The sequence below is a fragment of the Brachionichthys hirsutus genome, chromosome 5 (assembly GCF_040956055.1).
Source record: "Brachionichthys hirsutus isolate HB-005 chromosome 5, CSIRO-AGI_Bhir_v1, whole genome shotgun sequence".
Lineage (NCBI taxonomy): Eukaryota > Metazoa > Chordata > Actinopteri > Lophiiformes > Brachionichthyidae > Brachionichthys > Brachionichthys hirsutus.
The window spans coordinates 2117752-2134274 of NC_090901.1; the positions used below are offsets into that span (position 1 = coordinate 2117752).

The 16523-nt window shown below is 43.9% G+C and overlaps 2 protein-coding genes across 3 annotated transcripts; one reads left to right on the forward strand and one right to left on the reverse strand.

Moving 5' to 3' along the window:
- The first annotated feature begins 4201 nt into the window (after positions 1-4201).
- impdh1a (IMP (inosine 5'-monophosphate) dehydrogenase 1a) lies at positions 4202-9183 on the forward strand. 2 transcript variants are annotated; one of them, XM_068739051.1, is made up of 16 exons: positions 4202-4452; positions 4901-4999; positions 5451-5499; positions 5967-6068; positions 6212-6286; positions 6387-6593; positions 6671-6758; positions 6854-7053; positions 7259-7349; positions 7435-7530; positions 7717-7860; positions 8151-8292; positions 8385-8528; positions 8600-8683; positions 8925-8941; positions 9080-9183. In XM_068739051.1, the coding sequence occupies exons 1-16, from the start codon at positions 4223-4225 to the stop codon at positions 9181-9183; spliced, it is 1872 nt and encodes a 623-aa protein (XP_068595152.1). In that variant the 5' UTR covers positions 4202-4222. The 2 variants fall into 2 exon arrangements, with proteins under 2 accessions (XP_068595152.1, XP_068595150.1); XM_068739049.1 differs by lacking the exon at positions 8925-8941 and having other exon boundaries at positions 4223-4452; positions 9080-9101.
- Positions 9184-10215: 1032 nt separating this feature from the next.
- prrt4a (proline rich transmembrane protein 4a) lies at positions 10216-14396 on the reverse strand. The gene is made up of 2 exons (XM_068739946.1): positions 13679-14396; positions 10216-12320 (listed from the first exon to the last, which is right to left on the reverse strand). Exons 1-2 carry the CDS (start codon positions 14367-14369, stop codon positions 10216-10218), a joined length of 2796 nt encoding a protein of 931 aa, XP_068596047.1. The 5' UTR covers positions 14370-14396.
- Between the last annotated feature and the right edge of the window lie 2127 nt (positions 14397-16523).

A 16523-nucleotide genomic window follows, 5' to 3' on the forward strand; every position in this document is an offset into this window, starting at 1 on the left:
GCCATGACAGGTGGCGATAGCAGGTAGTGCAGTGATGCATGACTCCCCCCTGGGACTGCAGAATGCCAGAACTATAGAATGAGAATGAGCAGAACAAGCTCTCTTATACCAAGCCATCCTGTCTATGGGCTGGACCTTCTGTTCATCATAAGAAGGCAGCATACCTTATCTGTATTCTCTGCATGCTGCAGAGCCACGCTGCCTTTGTTTCACTGCGCGGCTGCACAGAGGACTTCATCAGACTACAGCATGTTTCATGCTTCTGTTATGTCATTCTCTAAGCTATTTGTTTCGTGTCAGTAAGAGGATGCATTCTGCTCTAATAAGGACCCACTATGAGGAACTGTTCTCCTGTAATGTGTAATTGACTATGATTTCCTATCTAACGCACAAGCACAGACAGATCCCTCAGGAAGCTCATTCACACTGCAGACGCACCTCGCTTTGCTCTCATCAGTGTACGATATTGTAAATGGAATCCTTCTCCTGCTGACACAGCCAATATATTTAACACCACATCTCCCACGGCTGCCAGCGTAGCCGTGGGAGATGGCAGCACTTGATTCCTGCAGCTGAACACGTGGAAGCATGAGACAAAAGCTTGACCTTCCTGAGTTGGATGATGAGTTGTTATCAGAGGATGGTTAGCGTGTAGTAAAGGGGAGGAGCAAACAAGTAACACCCCTCCTGTTCAGATCACAACTCATGTCACGCCTCAGCGACTGCATGAGCGTTTGTCATGCAGACATAGTGATGAGAAAATGCCACAGTGGGTAATGAGGGAAACAAAGACAGACAGCAGCGACTCACCATAAGCAAACACACAGCTGATTCGGGCATGAGTTGGACAGCCATGATGTGATCCTCGTATAGATTCTTGTAAAAATAAAAAAGGGGTGTTTCCTGGATTGAATCACCTCCTTTACCTCTTGTTCCTTTTTTTTATTCTTCAAACAGGAACTAAGTTTGCCTTTTCCAGATTATGTCTGTTTAGTGCCCCCCCCCCCCCCAAGTATGTGTCCCTAACCACATCTGTCCCTCAGTCCATTCTGCAGGCAGCCTCTGATTGTAATGTCTGTCCCGATAGACCCCTCAGTCTCTCTGCGACTCTTCAGCTGAGTGAAAAAGCAGCCCTCCTTTCAGTTATTTGATCAGAGTTGCTCCCACCTGCCCACTCTCACTTTTAAAATACTCCCTGCAGAGCCCAGATCCCAGATCCCAGACCCCACGCCCACCCCCCACCCCAAACCTCTGTGACTCTGGCTCCTCTTGCTAAATGCTCTCCACTCTCTGCTGCTGTCTTTTAACTCCTTTCAGCCTCCTCTCCTTTAACATAAAGAACATACTCCGGTCCCGTAGCTCTTTCAGTCGTTTTCCTGAGGCTGTCCACCCGTTGCTCCAGAAGGTGTAACCGGCATCAGTGATGCTCTCCAGTCTCCAGCAATCCTCCAGTGGGATGGAAAGGACAGATGCGCACCTTGCACCTCAATGGAGGCATCCAATACAGAGAGATCCCCTTAAGATTATACCTTGCCTTAAAATATCATCAACATGAGGTAAGGGTAAAGGGGGAAGCGAAAGAATAGATGATTTCCAAGGGACATGGGTTTTAGGTAGAGTAGCTAGGAGGCGAGAGAGATGTAGTGGAGAGAGCAGCCACTGGCGAGAGCGTAAATGAAAGTGGGTGGGGAGGAGGAAGGGGAGAGAGAGATGGAAATGCAGTGAGCGAGAGCTGACCTATCAATGCCAGTTGAAAAAGCAAGGACGTGTTGGATGCAAGTGAACACACCTCTCCTAGAAAAACCTAGAAAGAATAAATTAAGACACGTAGTGCAGTGATAAATATATATAATAGAAAAAGTAGAAGGGTTGCAATGATGTATTTTGTGGTTTTATTACCATAGGAAAGAAAGACCTATGCCATTAAATGTTTGAGGGTGGTCTCAGTTTGTTTATCTTGCTACTGAATAAAATAATAAAAGCAAACCATTAGGTTCATGTAAAAAATAAAATACTGTCATTGTACAAAACCGGGTCTTGCTCTCATGACACTGTAAATGCAAGGTGAGCAGTAATTAGAATGCTGTCTATAAAACAAAAACGTAACTCGTCACTGAACCACTGTATGTATATTTTGTTTGGAATGATCTGTCATTGAGTTGCAGTTCTTTTTACCTGAGCTCTGCAGAAGATGGCACTGCCGAGCAGCAAGACTGATGCTGCTGGACGTGAAAGCTTCTTGGACGAATGGAAGCCAGTTGGCTCTGGAGGATGTGGTTGTGTTTACAAGGCTAGACATGAGGGCTGCAGGTTTGATGTGGTCATGAAGATGGAGACAGGTAACTGTAGAAATATATTACATTTTATTTACTGTCAGCGCTCTGTTTAAGCCTTTATATTTATGCATATCCATCCATACAGATTTTGTTGTGCCATTTCGCTTGTCAATCATGTAATCATTCATTCACGTTACAGGGTTTCCAGTCGTCCTTTCACCCATCTTGACCTTAGAAGTCATACAAAGTCATTGTGGATTTATATACTGTATGCATTTTGTCTTGAAATCACAGATGGTATGTTCTCAAAACACAGGAGTAGGATTCGAGGTGCCGTCCATAAAGTACTGACAATGGTGCGGCAGATTAATTTCATCTCAGAAAGTGAAATGGTGCTGACTCATCGCGATTCACCTGCCACTTTTATTTTCCTTTAAATTACAAATTCTGAGGACGTGGCCTTCATGACAATCTACGGCAAGATGAGTCAAGCACACACACACACACGGTGCTACTGATTAAACTTATGACCTCAGAGCAGCAGTCGACCCAAGATAGTCTTCTAAATTTAGCCAATAAGTAAACTTACCTGCATGTTTTGAAAACTTGCGGCTTTATGTAGCCCTTTTTTTTGTCAAATAAACAGAAAAAAGAAAATGCTGTCTCTTCACCCAAGTAGTCTTTCTTTTATTTCTTGTCTTAATGGACAGCACCACTGGGGGGGCAGGGGCAGAGAGAGAGAGAGAGAGAGAGAGAGAGGCTAAGAGGCTTTGCTGGTCCAGTTTCCCAGTAACTGTCACAAGCAGTCATTTAGTCACCTGCAGCTGATGGTGTTGAGGACGGGAACAAGTTACTTTCCTGACTAAATTACAGGTTCGTAATTTTTATTTTACTCTTGCAGTGAGTAATGAGTTGATAATGACGAGAAAAGACAAGATTTGAGGGATGATAAACCTTTCCTTGAATTTGGTAACTTTTTTTTCTGACTGGCAAAGGTAGAAAGTAATGCGCATGGAGGTTTTGAGATGTGCATTATAATTGAATAATTAATTAAAGGTTGTTTTTCCTTTGAAGGTTCTGCCTTTAGATGCACACAGACTGTTTGCCTCGCTTCACTGTCTCAACGGACCGATCCTGCTGCACAACAGTATTCTGCGATTTGACATCCGCCTCTTTCACAGACACACACACACACCTAAACACCATGGTAATCCTCCAAAGGGTAAAATGTGTTCAAGTGTCATCTTGACCCGTCCCTCTCTCGCTGGGTCTGACTCTCACCCCACCCCACCCCCATTAATGCCTCCAATCCTCTTTGTGGGAGAGTGACGTCTGCTACTGTCAGAAACAGAGTTAAGCTGAGCAGCGTCGGGAGAACGAGGGGAAGAGAAGCTCCTCAGATAATCAAACGGCACTTCATTCTGGTCCTCCAGGGGGGGGGGGGGGGGGACGCACCTGCTGCCTAATCAAGACCTGACTCCTTTCCCAGCGGCTGCTCACGAGTCTGGCTCTGGATCATTCAGGTGTAGTCAACTTCATCAACAGGTTATCTACAGCCTCTGTCCCGCTAGCTGAGGGCCTGACAAAGCAGAAAAACAAACACTCTTCTTAAAACAGCAGCATTTATTTCCTGCTCTTCTCGCTGCTGCTTCTGTATCTTATTTAACGGTAGATATTTTTAAAACTGGAATTGGGGAAATTGAGTAATTCTGGTCCTTTTGTAGCCACAAAACAGATGGAAATGCCCCCTCACTCCTGTGTGCCAGATATGTCTGAAAAGTGTTTATGTGAGCAAGCACTCAAAGAATAAGCTTTTTTGAGTTCTTATAATTAAACAACAATTTCAGTGTGTTGGAATTTGCCTTTTGAGACTGAGTAGATGAAAAGAATCAGTCCTTGAAGACTGTGCGTGAGAGCGAGAGGTCGTAGCCCTGGATTTCCTAGCGATGGAGGGTCATGGTTATGACAGCTATGGGGATGGAGAGAAGGACGATTACCAAATTGACTATAGGACGATTGTAGGGGACATGGAGCCAGCTCAGCCACGGATCTCCAACAGAGATGGGCAACAGCCTCACCCCTACGGGGCTCATCTCCACTCTATGCCACATGGGCATGAAACTGCTGCCCAGAGATACAGCGCTACTCGCATTCAAGCCGGATATGAACCCGAGAGGTCAGTCTCCTACTCCTGATCGGCCTTATACCTCGAGCAACAGATGAGATGTTTTCACGTTCTTGTGACATTGATTGGGTGCTTCTCCAAGGCCATTTATCAGCTACCTGGGCAGAGATTTTTAATAGGATCTGGCTATAGACAGACAGGCTATAAACAACACGCATGTATGGTGCAAGGGCTCAGTACAGATATAAAAGGTTTACTGTGCAAAGATGGTGATGGTTCCTGCACCCCGCTATCATCAAGAGGTAATCAACGAAGGCGTGTCTGCAGTAGCCAGTAAAATATTCATTCAAATATTGAACATCTGCAACACGAGTCATGCTCAGTACAAATCTAAGACAATGGAGATGTGGAATTAGGATCTTCCATTTATTGTCATATTCAGAATGATGCAGAGTTTATGCTGTCATGTGAGCGTGTCAGGTGTGTCTTTATATTCCAGCATGGTGGACTACCTGATTAGTGGAAGCACAGGCTATGTCCCTGAGGACGGATTGACAGCACAGCAACTCTTCTCGATCGGTGACGGACTCACATACAAGTAAGAGCATCCAGTGAAAAACCCACATGTGTATTTCATCCATTCATTATAAGACACTGTGTAACACACTGAAACACATGAAAGTGTGCATACGAGCACACAGAATCACACACTAAATGTTAGCAATCTGCTTTAGTACTATATTAAGGATTATAATGAGTAATACTACTTTAAGGATGAGGGTGAGTGGTGTCGCACACGTTAAAAGCAGCGTGTGTTTGTGCATGTGTCAGTGTGTGTTAATGTGTACCAGTGTTGTTTCCTTAAGCAGAGATTCATCATTGTGCAGAGAATAGATGCACAACATTTCAGTGGCTGAAAGGCTGACGGGCTAAAAGATGCAGCCTTTCTGAAATGACCCGATGACGGTTATTTGTAATATTGACACAATTCATCTCCGGTCCCAATGTGGGGTCTTTCTGATCAGATCTGTGTTTGTATCTCCTCTCAGTGACTTTTTGATTCTCCCTGGATTCATAGATTTCACTTCCGATGAGGTGGTGAGTATCCGAATACGATATGCCCTTCCCTGTCCTCCAGTATATATAAAGAGTCCTCTTTAATGACTGAGAAGTGTTTTTATATTCTCCTTTTCATATGACATTTCAACTCACACTGGACAATCTAGAATTTGTAAGCGACACACAAAAAAAACATTTAAAAGCAAGTCAATTCCCAAAACAACACCGTAGTTGGGACAACTCTAAGAGACAAAACTATTTTTCCGGGTTGACCTACTGCATACTGCTGTGGTAGATAAAGTAAATCATAGAATTCAAACTTTTTGACAGGCTGAAAGAGAAAACACCTCCAGCCTAGTTTTAGAGTTGGACTTATGTGGGGAAAACCATTTTACACAGAATATTAGTCACTCCACAGGATGTCAGCTTGTCTGATTTAGATTTAGCTGTAAGTTCAGATCTGAAATTACCATGAGATTATGTTTTTATTTCCAAATGCCTTCTAGGATCTAACCTCTGCACTAACAAGGAAAATAACTCTGAAGACGCCCCTCATCTCATCTCCCATGGATACAGTCACGGAGTCATCCATGGCCATTGCCATGGCAGTGAGTGCAAGCACTGATCAACCTAGCACACACACACACACACACACACATCACAATCAAGAGGGACAAGCGCACAAGAATAATGTAGGTATTTGTCACTTTTTTCAGTGTGTTGAATGATTTCTTTTCTCTCATCTTTTCAGTTGATGGGTGGGATTGGAATCATTCACCATAACTGTCTTGCTGAGATTCAGGTCAATGAGGTGCGCAAAGTCAAGGTAAGTCAACAAAAACAAGAAATGGAAAGTCATCTGTGACTTTGCTTTCAGAGTAGAATATCCTTTAATCAGCCAGCATTTCTGTTGATGCTCTTGCCAGAAATTTGAGCAGGGCTTTATTACGGACCCGGTGGTCATGAGTCCTCGGCACACAGTCGGGGATGTTTTTGAGGCGAAGGCACGGCATGGTTTCTCTGGGATCCCAGTTACGGAGACGGGCAAAATGGGAGGCAAGCTGGTTGGCATGGTCACGTCTCGAGACATAGACTTTCTGTCTGAGAAGGACCGCGCCAGACCCCTGGAGGAGGTGAGAGTCTTTCTGATGTGTTATTGTGTACACAGATAAAATAATATATCCAATAATAATGTGATCTTTTGATTCAGGCGATAACTCAGAGAGAAGATTTAGTTGTCGCACCTGCTGGAGTCACACTAAAAGAGGCTAATGATATACTGCAACGCAGCAAAAAAGGTGAAGTTGTCGTCAGTTACCTGACTGTAGGAAAAATAAGCAGCGTTTTAGACTTAGTCAGCTGACACCCCTCATCATCATTTTGTTTCTCCCAGGTAAGCTTCCCATAGTGAATGACAGCGATGAGCTGGTTGCCATCATTGCCAGGACTGACTTGAAGAAGAACAGGGATTATCCTCTGGCTTCCAAGGACTCGCGCAAACAGCTGCTGTGTGGAGCTGCTATCGGAACGAGGGAGGACGACAAATACAGGCTGGACCTCCTCGTGCAGGCCGGGGTGGACGTCATCGTCCTGGTAGGGTCTTCGTAGAGCTTTTTCAGTTGCTGATTTGATTCTGATGGCATAGTACTTCATGCGGGTAGAATTAATGTACTGGACTGGGTTAACTCTTGAACCTCTTCAATGATATTTTTATTGTTTTAAATAAAATGTGCATTACATAGCCTTCAGTTTGCATATATTTACTTTGTCTTCTGAGCCAATTCCCTTTTATTTACAGGATTCTTCCCAGGGAAACTCCGTGTATCAAATCAACATGATCCACTATATTAAACAGAAATATCCTGAACTGCAGGTGGTTGGAGGAAATGGTAGGCTTTCTTCTTGTGCCATAGACACTCTTTGCTTTGTGTTGTGAAAGCTCACAATAACCTCTTCTCTCTTGTATCTCTGTAGTGGTGACAGCAGCTCAAGCGAAAAACCTCATAGATGCTGGTGTTGATGCCCTAAGGGTGGGCATGGGTTGTGGTTCCATCTGTATCACTCAAGAAGGTATGATTTCAAACGTAGCACTGCGTCCTGTTCCAGATCAGTGATCGGTTTGAAAAAGAGATGCAAAACAACAGTTTGCTAGATTGCTAATGTGCTAACCCTCAAACAGGGAACATAATAGTGCATTAATGTCAGCTGTGGTTGATATTTTGCTGCAGATTTACTACATTGTGCGTTTGTTCTCAGTGATGGCCTGTGGAAGACCCCAGGGTACATCAGTGTACAAGGTTGCAGAGTATGCCCGACGTTTTGGAGTACCAGTAATCGCTGATGGAGGCATTCAGACTGTGGGCCACGTGGTGAAGGCTCTCGCCCTGGGAGCATCTACAGGTTGAGAGAGTTCTCATTCTCTTGATCTTCAAGGTTGTTTTTTTTTTTTTTTTTACTTTCCCTTGAATTATTCAGTGGAACCCTCTGAAGCAGATTCAAAAAGAATGAGTCACATAATAAAACATATTTAAATCTGCTAGGGCTTTTCAAAGATGGGCAAGAGTCAGGGGCATGCATGGCTGTTGATCGAGAAGTCCAGTTCTGTTTTAGAAAAATACTTTTATTAGTTAGGTTTTGTTGTATTGCACATTTTGATCTCATTATATATCCTTTTATTTTACTTTTTATAGTAATGATGGGGTCATTGCTCGCAGCGACCACTGAAGCTCCAGGAGAATACTTCTTTTCAGATGGTGTGCGTTTGAAAAAGTACCGGGGGATGGGTTCCTTGGATGCCATGGAGAAGAATAACAGTCAGAAACGGTACTTCAGGTGAGGACATCCTTCGCTGTATAAGAAAAACAAACAAAACGATAATTGCATCAGCATCAGATGCCGAATGAGGTTTGTGTTTGTCTGTACAGTGAGAGGGACAAAGTGAAGGTTGCACAGGGTGTCTCAGGATCGGTACAAGACAAAGGTTCCATCCATAAATTTGCTCCTTACCTCATTGCTGGAATCCAGCATGGCTGTCAGGACATTGGAGCCAAGAGTTTGTCCATTTTACGGTTCGTGTGAATTTTCAATTTCAATTATGCAAGGGTGTTTGACTCATATGTGCTGCATATCTTTGTCCCAGGTCCATGATGTACTGTGGAGAACTGAAGTTTGAAAAGAGGACCATGTCTGCTCAGATGGAGGGAGAAGTCCATGGCATCCACTCGTAAGTCTGACCTCTGTCTAGCCCTCCACTTCTGACTCTTTCTTGCTCTGTTTGTCTATTATTCTTTATACCTTCTATCTAAGTATGTTTGGGTTTTTCTCTCTGAATTTGTGGCACTTTGTAACAGCAAAGAAAAAATATGTGTCCATGTCAGAACCATTGACTATCAAATATAATTTTAATTGGAATCATCAAAACTGTCTTCTATCTTCCTCTTTTCTTACCCATGCTATCTCATTAGATATTCTTTTGTGCCATGTAAGTACATCCATGTCTTTATCATACCTCCATCTGCTTCTTTCATTCATTCCTCTCCAATCAAGACTAATTTTATTGCAATTAAATACCAACAAAACACAGAAAACACTTAATCTCTTCGTTCCTTTCCTTGTGTAGTCATGAAAAGCGGCTTTACTGAGGCGGGTGGAAGAGGAAACACACTATCGGGACCTAGCGCCCCGAGCTCAGCAGTTATGAGTGGATGCATTGGGCGTGTATGATCAAACTGCAAACAGCAAGCTGTCGTCGTTCTTGTCTGTCCCTTCTCTGACCCCTTTAAAGACAGACGAAACGACACACTTCAACTGGACTCTACAGATCAAGAGCCAAAGAGTTCATTTGCATCCTACTCAATCTTTGCTGTAATGGAGTAACGTGACGAAGAAGAGGAAGTCAAATAATTTATTTTAAAAAGTAGAAGAAGCTTTATTATCACATAATTTTAATATTACAATCACATAATATTATACATAGTGCAATGTTGTGAAATTTGTTCTCCGCTTTTGAACCATCCCGGTTTAAAATCAGAATCTCATCCAATGTTTGAGCTCTGTTTTGCTCTGTAGAGGAGTGTACATATTTATAGGAAATGAGGCAATCGCATACTTAATTTTAAGCACGAAAAAGACGGTAGTATGTTTTTATGCATAATCTTAATTGCTTAACATATTTTTCCTTAAATGACAAAACGAGCGCTGATAATGAAATCAGACTGCAAAAATGTCGAATAATGTAACATTTGTTCAAATAACTTCAGATATTAAAAACCTGCAAACTTAATACATTCTACTGAGACAAGAGGAAACGTACAGTATAGTTCATACAGCACAACAATGCTGTCATTACCTTCTTTCTGCATTGGTTGGGTTTGGGTGAGATGTTAGGATGTACCGCACTTTTGTAGAGACCAAAGTTTAGCATCAGCCTGATTCACATTTGAAGCAAGGGACTCGCAGTAATCTCACTCTGCATTTTCCACTGTTCATATTTGACATACTGGAGTGAAATCATGAATTAATTCTGGCACATTTACAGAAATGTTTATTAATGTGCGCTGTCCCTGTTAAATAAATAAATAAATGAAAAGACACAACATGTTATTGTAAGTCATTAATGCCCACTCCACTTACTTTAGTTGAAATGCAGATGTATAACTAATAATGTGTACAGTAATTGAGTTTGGTTAGAATCTGCTATTTCCGTACAACAGCATGTGCCTTCCAGTTGGAACCGTTTTTTTTTTTTTTTTTAATCTACAGTTCAATGGTATCACTGCAAACACTCAGAGAATCAATTTCTTTGCACACATTGACAAACTCTGCTTGTACAGCAAGATCCCATTCCAGTTGTTTGCTTTTACTCAAAGGTTTAGTGCCTGCCAGCTGTCCGGTTCCATGACTGTCCGGGGAGGCTAAGCTTAGGGTCCGGTAATGCCTGTGGTAAGAAAGGTGAGGAATTGCTCGTGGAACGCTGCTGTGGGCAAAGTTTTGACCTCTGTTGACCCAGGAATGGGAACGTAGCTTTGCTTTCTCCTCGGGGTTGCTGCACAGGCCCTGAGTTGAGCCAGTGATGCTCCCTTTCCAATCCCATTGCCCTGGTGACAGTGGTAGCTTGCTGTGAGACGACAAAGAGACATTTGCCTGGGAAGGTCTTGAGCTCGAAAAAGCATTATCCTGATCCACATTATCACATGAGGAGGTTTGATAAAGAGCCTTTTCGATAAAGCTTGGCTCTTGCTTTGAAACACTTTGGCTTGGAGAACTCAGAGAGATACTTGAAGCATGAAAAGGTTTTGGCAAACCAAAGATACTGTGAGAGAAAAGGGATTCACATAGCAGAGCCTGATCGATGCTACGTGATAAGTTTATGGGAGATGGTGGCTGCAGGTCCATCGCAGAATCAGCGTCCAGGTGTAGGCTATCCAGTGATGATGGTGGCTGAGACTCGGCTTCATTTTCAGGCTTTCGAGGTGGACTCGGGGATGTGTGCAGAGGCAATAACATGCTTTTGGTTCGGCTGGACTTGGGGACACAGTCAAAGCCATTTCTACGAGGTTCCACCATTGAGAAAAGAGGAAGGGCCTCTGACTGTCCTTTGTTGATAACATCACAGACCACGACCTTTTCCTGCTTACTCTGAGACAAGGAATCATGAAAGGCGAGGACAGGAGAATTTACACCTGCCTGAGAGGTCAAGGTGAGCACTCTTGAAGGGGAGCTGCAGTAAAGGCGCGACCAAGAGCCTGGCCGAGGGTGACTTATATTCTTGATGGGGGAGTTGTGACAGAACAGAGGATGTGTACCAATTAGAGACAAACATAAGCACACCCCAACTTCACAGAGCCTACAGCCCACCTGGTACCCCCACCAAGGCCAAGGTTGGAGCCCATAGCCTTCAACCCCTCCAAAACCAAGAAAATGCAGGATCCCATAAAGTTGAAGACCCCCGTACCCTAGTAAACACAATGAAGCCCCAACCCCAGCTCCTGCTGCCCTACTCCAGTCCTCCACATTGGCAAATGGGCACCTTGCAGGTTGCATCCTTTCAGGAGATGCTCCACTCTCTCCGTGGTCGTTCAGTCTGTAATTGTGTTTGGTGTTGACTTTAATTAAGCAGTAAAATATGAGGTAGGAGCACGAAAGAAAGATGGTGAGACATACAAATACACTCTGAGGGAATATCAGTATCACAATGGGGAGGCGTTTGAAGACCTGAAGCATGCCACTACACCCAAGAGAGACTACAAAATGTAGCAAGGACATGCACAACAATAGGCAAGGCTTGGGCAAGACTGGGAAGGAAGTGAAATTAGCAGCTGTAAGATGCATGCGTGAGCACAAGGAAAGAAGCAGGATGGCCAAAGAGAATGCTGAGATCAAACAGGGGGAGGGAAGCTCGGAGAGGAGCACAGAATACAGAAGAGGAAGACGGCCTTGATGACTGTAAGCATCATAGAGCAAGCTAAAAGCCTGTAGACCTGCAAAGGACAGGAGGAGGAAATGCAGCAGAGTGAGATAGGGGATTCCTGGGGGGCAGCGCAGGGGCAGACCTAACAGGCAGACCGCAGAGATGAGGCCAAATCCTGTGAAGACAGACCCCAGGCCATAGACGTGTACTTCCCAAGCAAATCCCCATGTGGCGAGGGCAGAGTTCCAGTCTGGATACAGAGGGACAAAAAAGGCAGGACCGTGAGCCAGAGAGGGAAGGAGGGGCTCACCAGGGATGAAATCATCTGGATCAGTGCAAGTCCAGGACTGGTTTGATGCTTTGCAGGGTGTGGCAGATGTTGCCTGGTTCCCATCGAGCCAGATTGCGCCACCAGTCTTGGAGACAAGCGAATCATCATCATTGGAGTCATCTGTGGACAAGAACGCATTAAATGTTACACAAACAAGTAAACTGCTGAGCCAGCAGAGAACCAAAATGTAGAATGTTGACATACAAATGTTAATGGAGCACAAATCCTAATATATTAAAATGATATTGAAATAGTTGCAGTCAAACAAATCCTGATAGCCTCATTATAAGTATGTTAGCATGCTGATGATAGCATCTGGCTCAAGACCCTAAACTCTGTACTTCAGTTTTTAATGAGCAGCTTTAATAACAACAATAATTTTCTCTGTGCGGAGTTTGTATGTTCTCCCCGTGTCCGCGTGGGTTTTCTCCGGGTTCTCCAGGTTCTCCGGTTTCCTCCCACCTCCAAAAACATGCAATTTGAGTAAATCGGCAACCCCAAATTGTCCGTAAAGTGTGAGTGACTAGTTGTCTGTCTCTGTGTGGCCCCGCGATGTGCTGGCGATGCATCCGGGGTGTACCTCGCCTCTCGCCCATCGCAAGCTGGTATAGGCTCCAGCAACTCCCGTGACCCGCAAAGCAGAAAAAAACGGTAGAAAATGAATGAATTTTTAGATGTAATGACGATAAAAAAAACAATGAACACTTTTTAAAGCCTTTATTGTCCAGAAAAGGCCCAGGGAGATTCTACTTCTAGATGTAAAGGTAATCTCGATGAAACGGCGTGGCCTCATAACTGGGAATGCCTAACTGGGTCACAGAGAGAGCTGCAGACTGAGCAAACAGTGTGTGTGTATGCGTGTGTTCATGTTATAGTCGATGGAGAGATGTGTTCTGATTAGCCAGCCGTGACCTCATTGCTGCTCTCGTTTTGTGTGGCTATTATTAATCATGGTGAAAACACACTGCGCCACCGTGAATGTGGAATTCCTGCTTGAAGAATCTGTAGAAGTATTCAACTGTTATACTCGGCCATGATTTCGTAACCAATAAATAATGTAAGCAACTCTTTCTCTCGTGAAACGAGGCTCAGAATAAGCTGCATGGCTTCACCAATAGCAGTGATCCTACTGGTTAAAAGTGGGACGTGTCCTATTTCTGGTGTCACATCCTCCATTAGCGGGGAAGTGCCAGTTTGGTAAGAACAAACAAGCAGCGGGACATTTCTAAACTCATTTGGAACGTTCACCGTGTCCATTATGAATAGATAAATGTCTGATGGATCGGAAAGGGAAAGCTTCAGGGAATAAAGTGATGCCGTCATCTGCAAAAACCGTTTCTCAATGCGTTTCTGCCAGTATAACGTCACACATGATGTCATTTTAAAGAAAATGAGTGGGTCTTGGGTGTTAAATGTGACCTGTAATTAATGTTAGGTAAATATATATATATATACTGCATTGAAGGAAGGACTCTTACCTGCATCTTCCTCCATGCTCACCACCTCTGTTTGTAAATTATCATCTGTAATATCAATCAGTCCTTCTCCAGTTTTCTCTGGGACAATCCCGTCGCGTGTAACAACAGAAGGACCTGCTGGCTGGAACCAGCTGCCGGTGCCCAGGTTTGGAGTTGGATGCTCAGGGTTCTGCTCCGATCCAACAAGCTGTGGTGTAGTGGAGTAATCATCAGATTGAAGCGAGCCATGTAGAAGAAAAGAAAAGTTGGTGTGTGCTGTTTCATTCTGCAACCCTGGGAAGGCTAGCCGGTTCTCCCAACTCCCCTTGGATGTTGCATCGTCTTTAATCGTGTCTGTGGAAGTGGATATGATGTGTTCCTTCTCTTTAGGGTACATGAGAGAGGTCTCTGATCTGTCCTGTAAACCACCATATTCACCAATCACATCTTCTCTGTCTGCTTCCTCAGATGATGTTGAGCGCCAGCTAAAGACTTCATCCAGAAAGTCCACATCTCCAGTTCCAATCCTGGAACTCCCCACGGCCGAACGAGAACCATGGGGTTCCTGTGAGGGCTCCGTGAGATGCTGCACGGCCGTGTCATAGTCCGGTTGTTGGACTTCGTTTCCAGCCTTCCCAGTAAAGGCTCTGATTTGAAGGGAAAGAAGTTGGGAGACGGAGAGAAAAAGGTAAAGCTTCCACAGGGAGAACATGGCAAGGGTCTGCAAACTCCACTGCGGATTCACACGCTGTACATTTTGGGGAACATTGGCCAATCATATGTTTGATGGACCGAGAAACTCAGACAGGACCTCATGCCTAAAAAAAAGAAAAGAAAGGAGAATGAAAAGACACAATCATACTGAACCTTGGATATCTCCTGCAAATGAAAATGATATACCGTATGTAACCTTATATTCCTTCTCATATACATTTCTGTGACGTTCCCACAATAAAAACACGAGTGTAGCGCTTCATAAGGACAGACATTAATGACAGAAATGCTTTCCTATCGCTGGTTTGTTTCGGCGTTCTTACCTCGTCAGTAGCCCGCTCTGCTGCAGCCCGCTCGGTCATATGTGCTGCTCGACTTTGCTGCCTGCCTGCAGTCTCTAGCCGAGGAGCGCTGTGTCCTTTCATACGCTCTGTGCTGTGCCCCTGTTCTCCCCGTCAGACAAGGCGACACACGGGACAGACCACACATCCTCTGGACAACCAGCGCTGTCCCACACGCTGCTGCTCTGACCTGACACTGAGATTCACTGTTAGCACATTCCTGTTGTCCTAACCCTGAGCCACTGTTCGTCACTCAGTATTCAGTATCATCTCTTACGGCTAATTCTGCTTCTTGCATACGCTCGTAAATATCCCTTTGGTGGCGTTTAGTACGACTGTGGAGAAGGGAAGGGAACAGAGAAGGACTGAGGGAAAAGAACACAGTAACTCCTGTTCCACAGTGACTGATGATAATTGTAACAGTAATGATAATGTTACATTTAATGTAATACAACAGTGTGGGATATTTCAGATCATTTGGTGGTTGGTAACTTGTGGCGATTGGAACTTCCTGAGGGGTGTGGTTAAACCACTGACTGATGAGGACACAGGAAAGCTCTAATCCAGCCGTAGCTAAAATGACTAGAATGGAACAATGACAGAGCAAACATGAGTTCAGTGAGGGGACATGACCATTATTGCTGCCACACATTTGCTATACGGATCCTTTGGATCAGTGATTTCAGTTTAAACAAACCATCCTGCAGCAGACTTGGGTAATAAGATTACCTATTTGGGCTATGTTCTTGACAAATACCTGTCTGTTGATAGTATGGCAACTAAGGTGATCAAAAAAGTAAATCAGAGAACAAGATTTTTGGGCAGAATGTCTGCTTTTGTCAACAAAAGTGCTCTCCGGACGCTTGCTGGAGCCCTCGTTCAGCCCCTCTTTGACTATGCTGGCACCTCCTGGTATTCAAACATCAAAATGTCCCTGAAAACCAGGCTCCAAACCTCCCAAAACAAACTGATTCGGCTATTCCTCAATCTGGGGCCCATGACCCACCTTCTTCCTGGACATTTTGCTAGCCTAAAATGCCTCAGGGTAGAAGACAGGGTTAAACAACTCAAAATGGGATTGGCATTTAAAATAGTCAATGCAGCTCTGCCCTCAGTCCCCTCAATCCCTGCATACCTGACGGAACACCTCCACAGATTTAGTGACATCCACAGCCACAACACTAGAGGGAGCTCAAACAACAACCTGATTACCCCCTCCTATAGGACTAACATGGGTAAATCATCTTTTTACAATACGGCCACCCAAGGGTGGAACGGTTTGACTCCCGCCCTCAAAACATGCACCTCTTTGGCCTCCTTCAAAAAGGCCCTAAAAATACACCTTTTAGGGGGAGAGAAACGGAGATAGTCATCACGACTCTCTCCGGATCAAACCCCCCCTCCTTTTTTTTTTTTTTTTGTCCACCTATGTTGCACGTATTAATTGCTTTAGTAATTTATTGTAATTTATGTAAGTTATTTATTGTCATTTTGCATCAGTGGTGTAATTTATTTTAGATTAATTGTTAGTTTGCACTGGCGGTGTAAAATCATTTTCTTTTTGTTTTTCTAATGTTACGTTGCATCAATTGTGTAATTTAATATTGGTTTTATTTTTATTTGTATTGTTAATTGTGAATGATTTATGTACGAAGGACTTTCAACGGAAACAAGCCCGCAAGGGCTTTTTTGAAATGCTCCTCTTAGACAGGATGTTTGACGTTATTTGTACTGTAATACATGCTACTGTGTGACTGTACTTGTACTCTAACATTCTATCTAATAAATATATTCATCATCATCATCACAAC

What these genes read in the sequence shown, in the direction of transcription:
- prrt4a (XM_068739946.1), bottom strand. Translation starts at nt 14,369, where the DNA reads ATGTTCTCCCTGTGGAAGCTTTACCTTTTTCTCTCCGTCTCCCAACTT. An exon ending in GAGCATGGAGGAAGATGCAG is followed by an intron (nt 12,321 to 13,678) that starts GTAAGAGTCCTT and finishes TCTTGTCCACAG; the next exon opens with ATGACTCCAATGATGATGAT.
- impdh1a (XM_068739051.1), top strand. Translation starts at nt 4,223, where the DNA reads ATGGAGGGTCATGGTTATGACAGCTATGGGGATGGAGAGAAGGACGAT. An exon ending in GGTGACGGACTCACATACAA is followed by an intron (nt 5,000 to 5,450) that starts GTAAGAGCATCC and finishes ATCTCCTCTCAG; the next exon opens with TGACTTTTTGATTCTCCCTG. An exon ending in GGGTGGACGTCATCGTCCTG is followed by an intron (nt 7,054 to 7,258) that starts GTAGGGTCTTCG and finishes TTTTATTTACAG; the next exon opens with GATTCTTCCCAGGGAAACTC.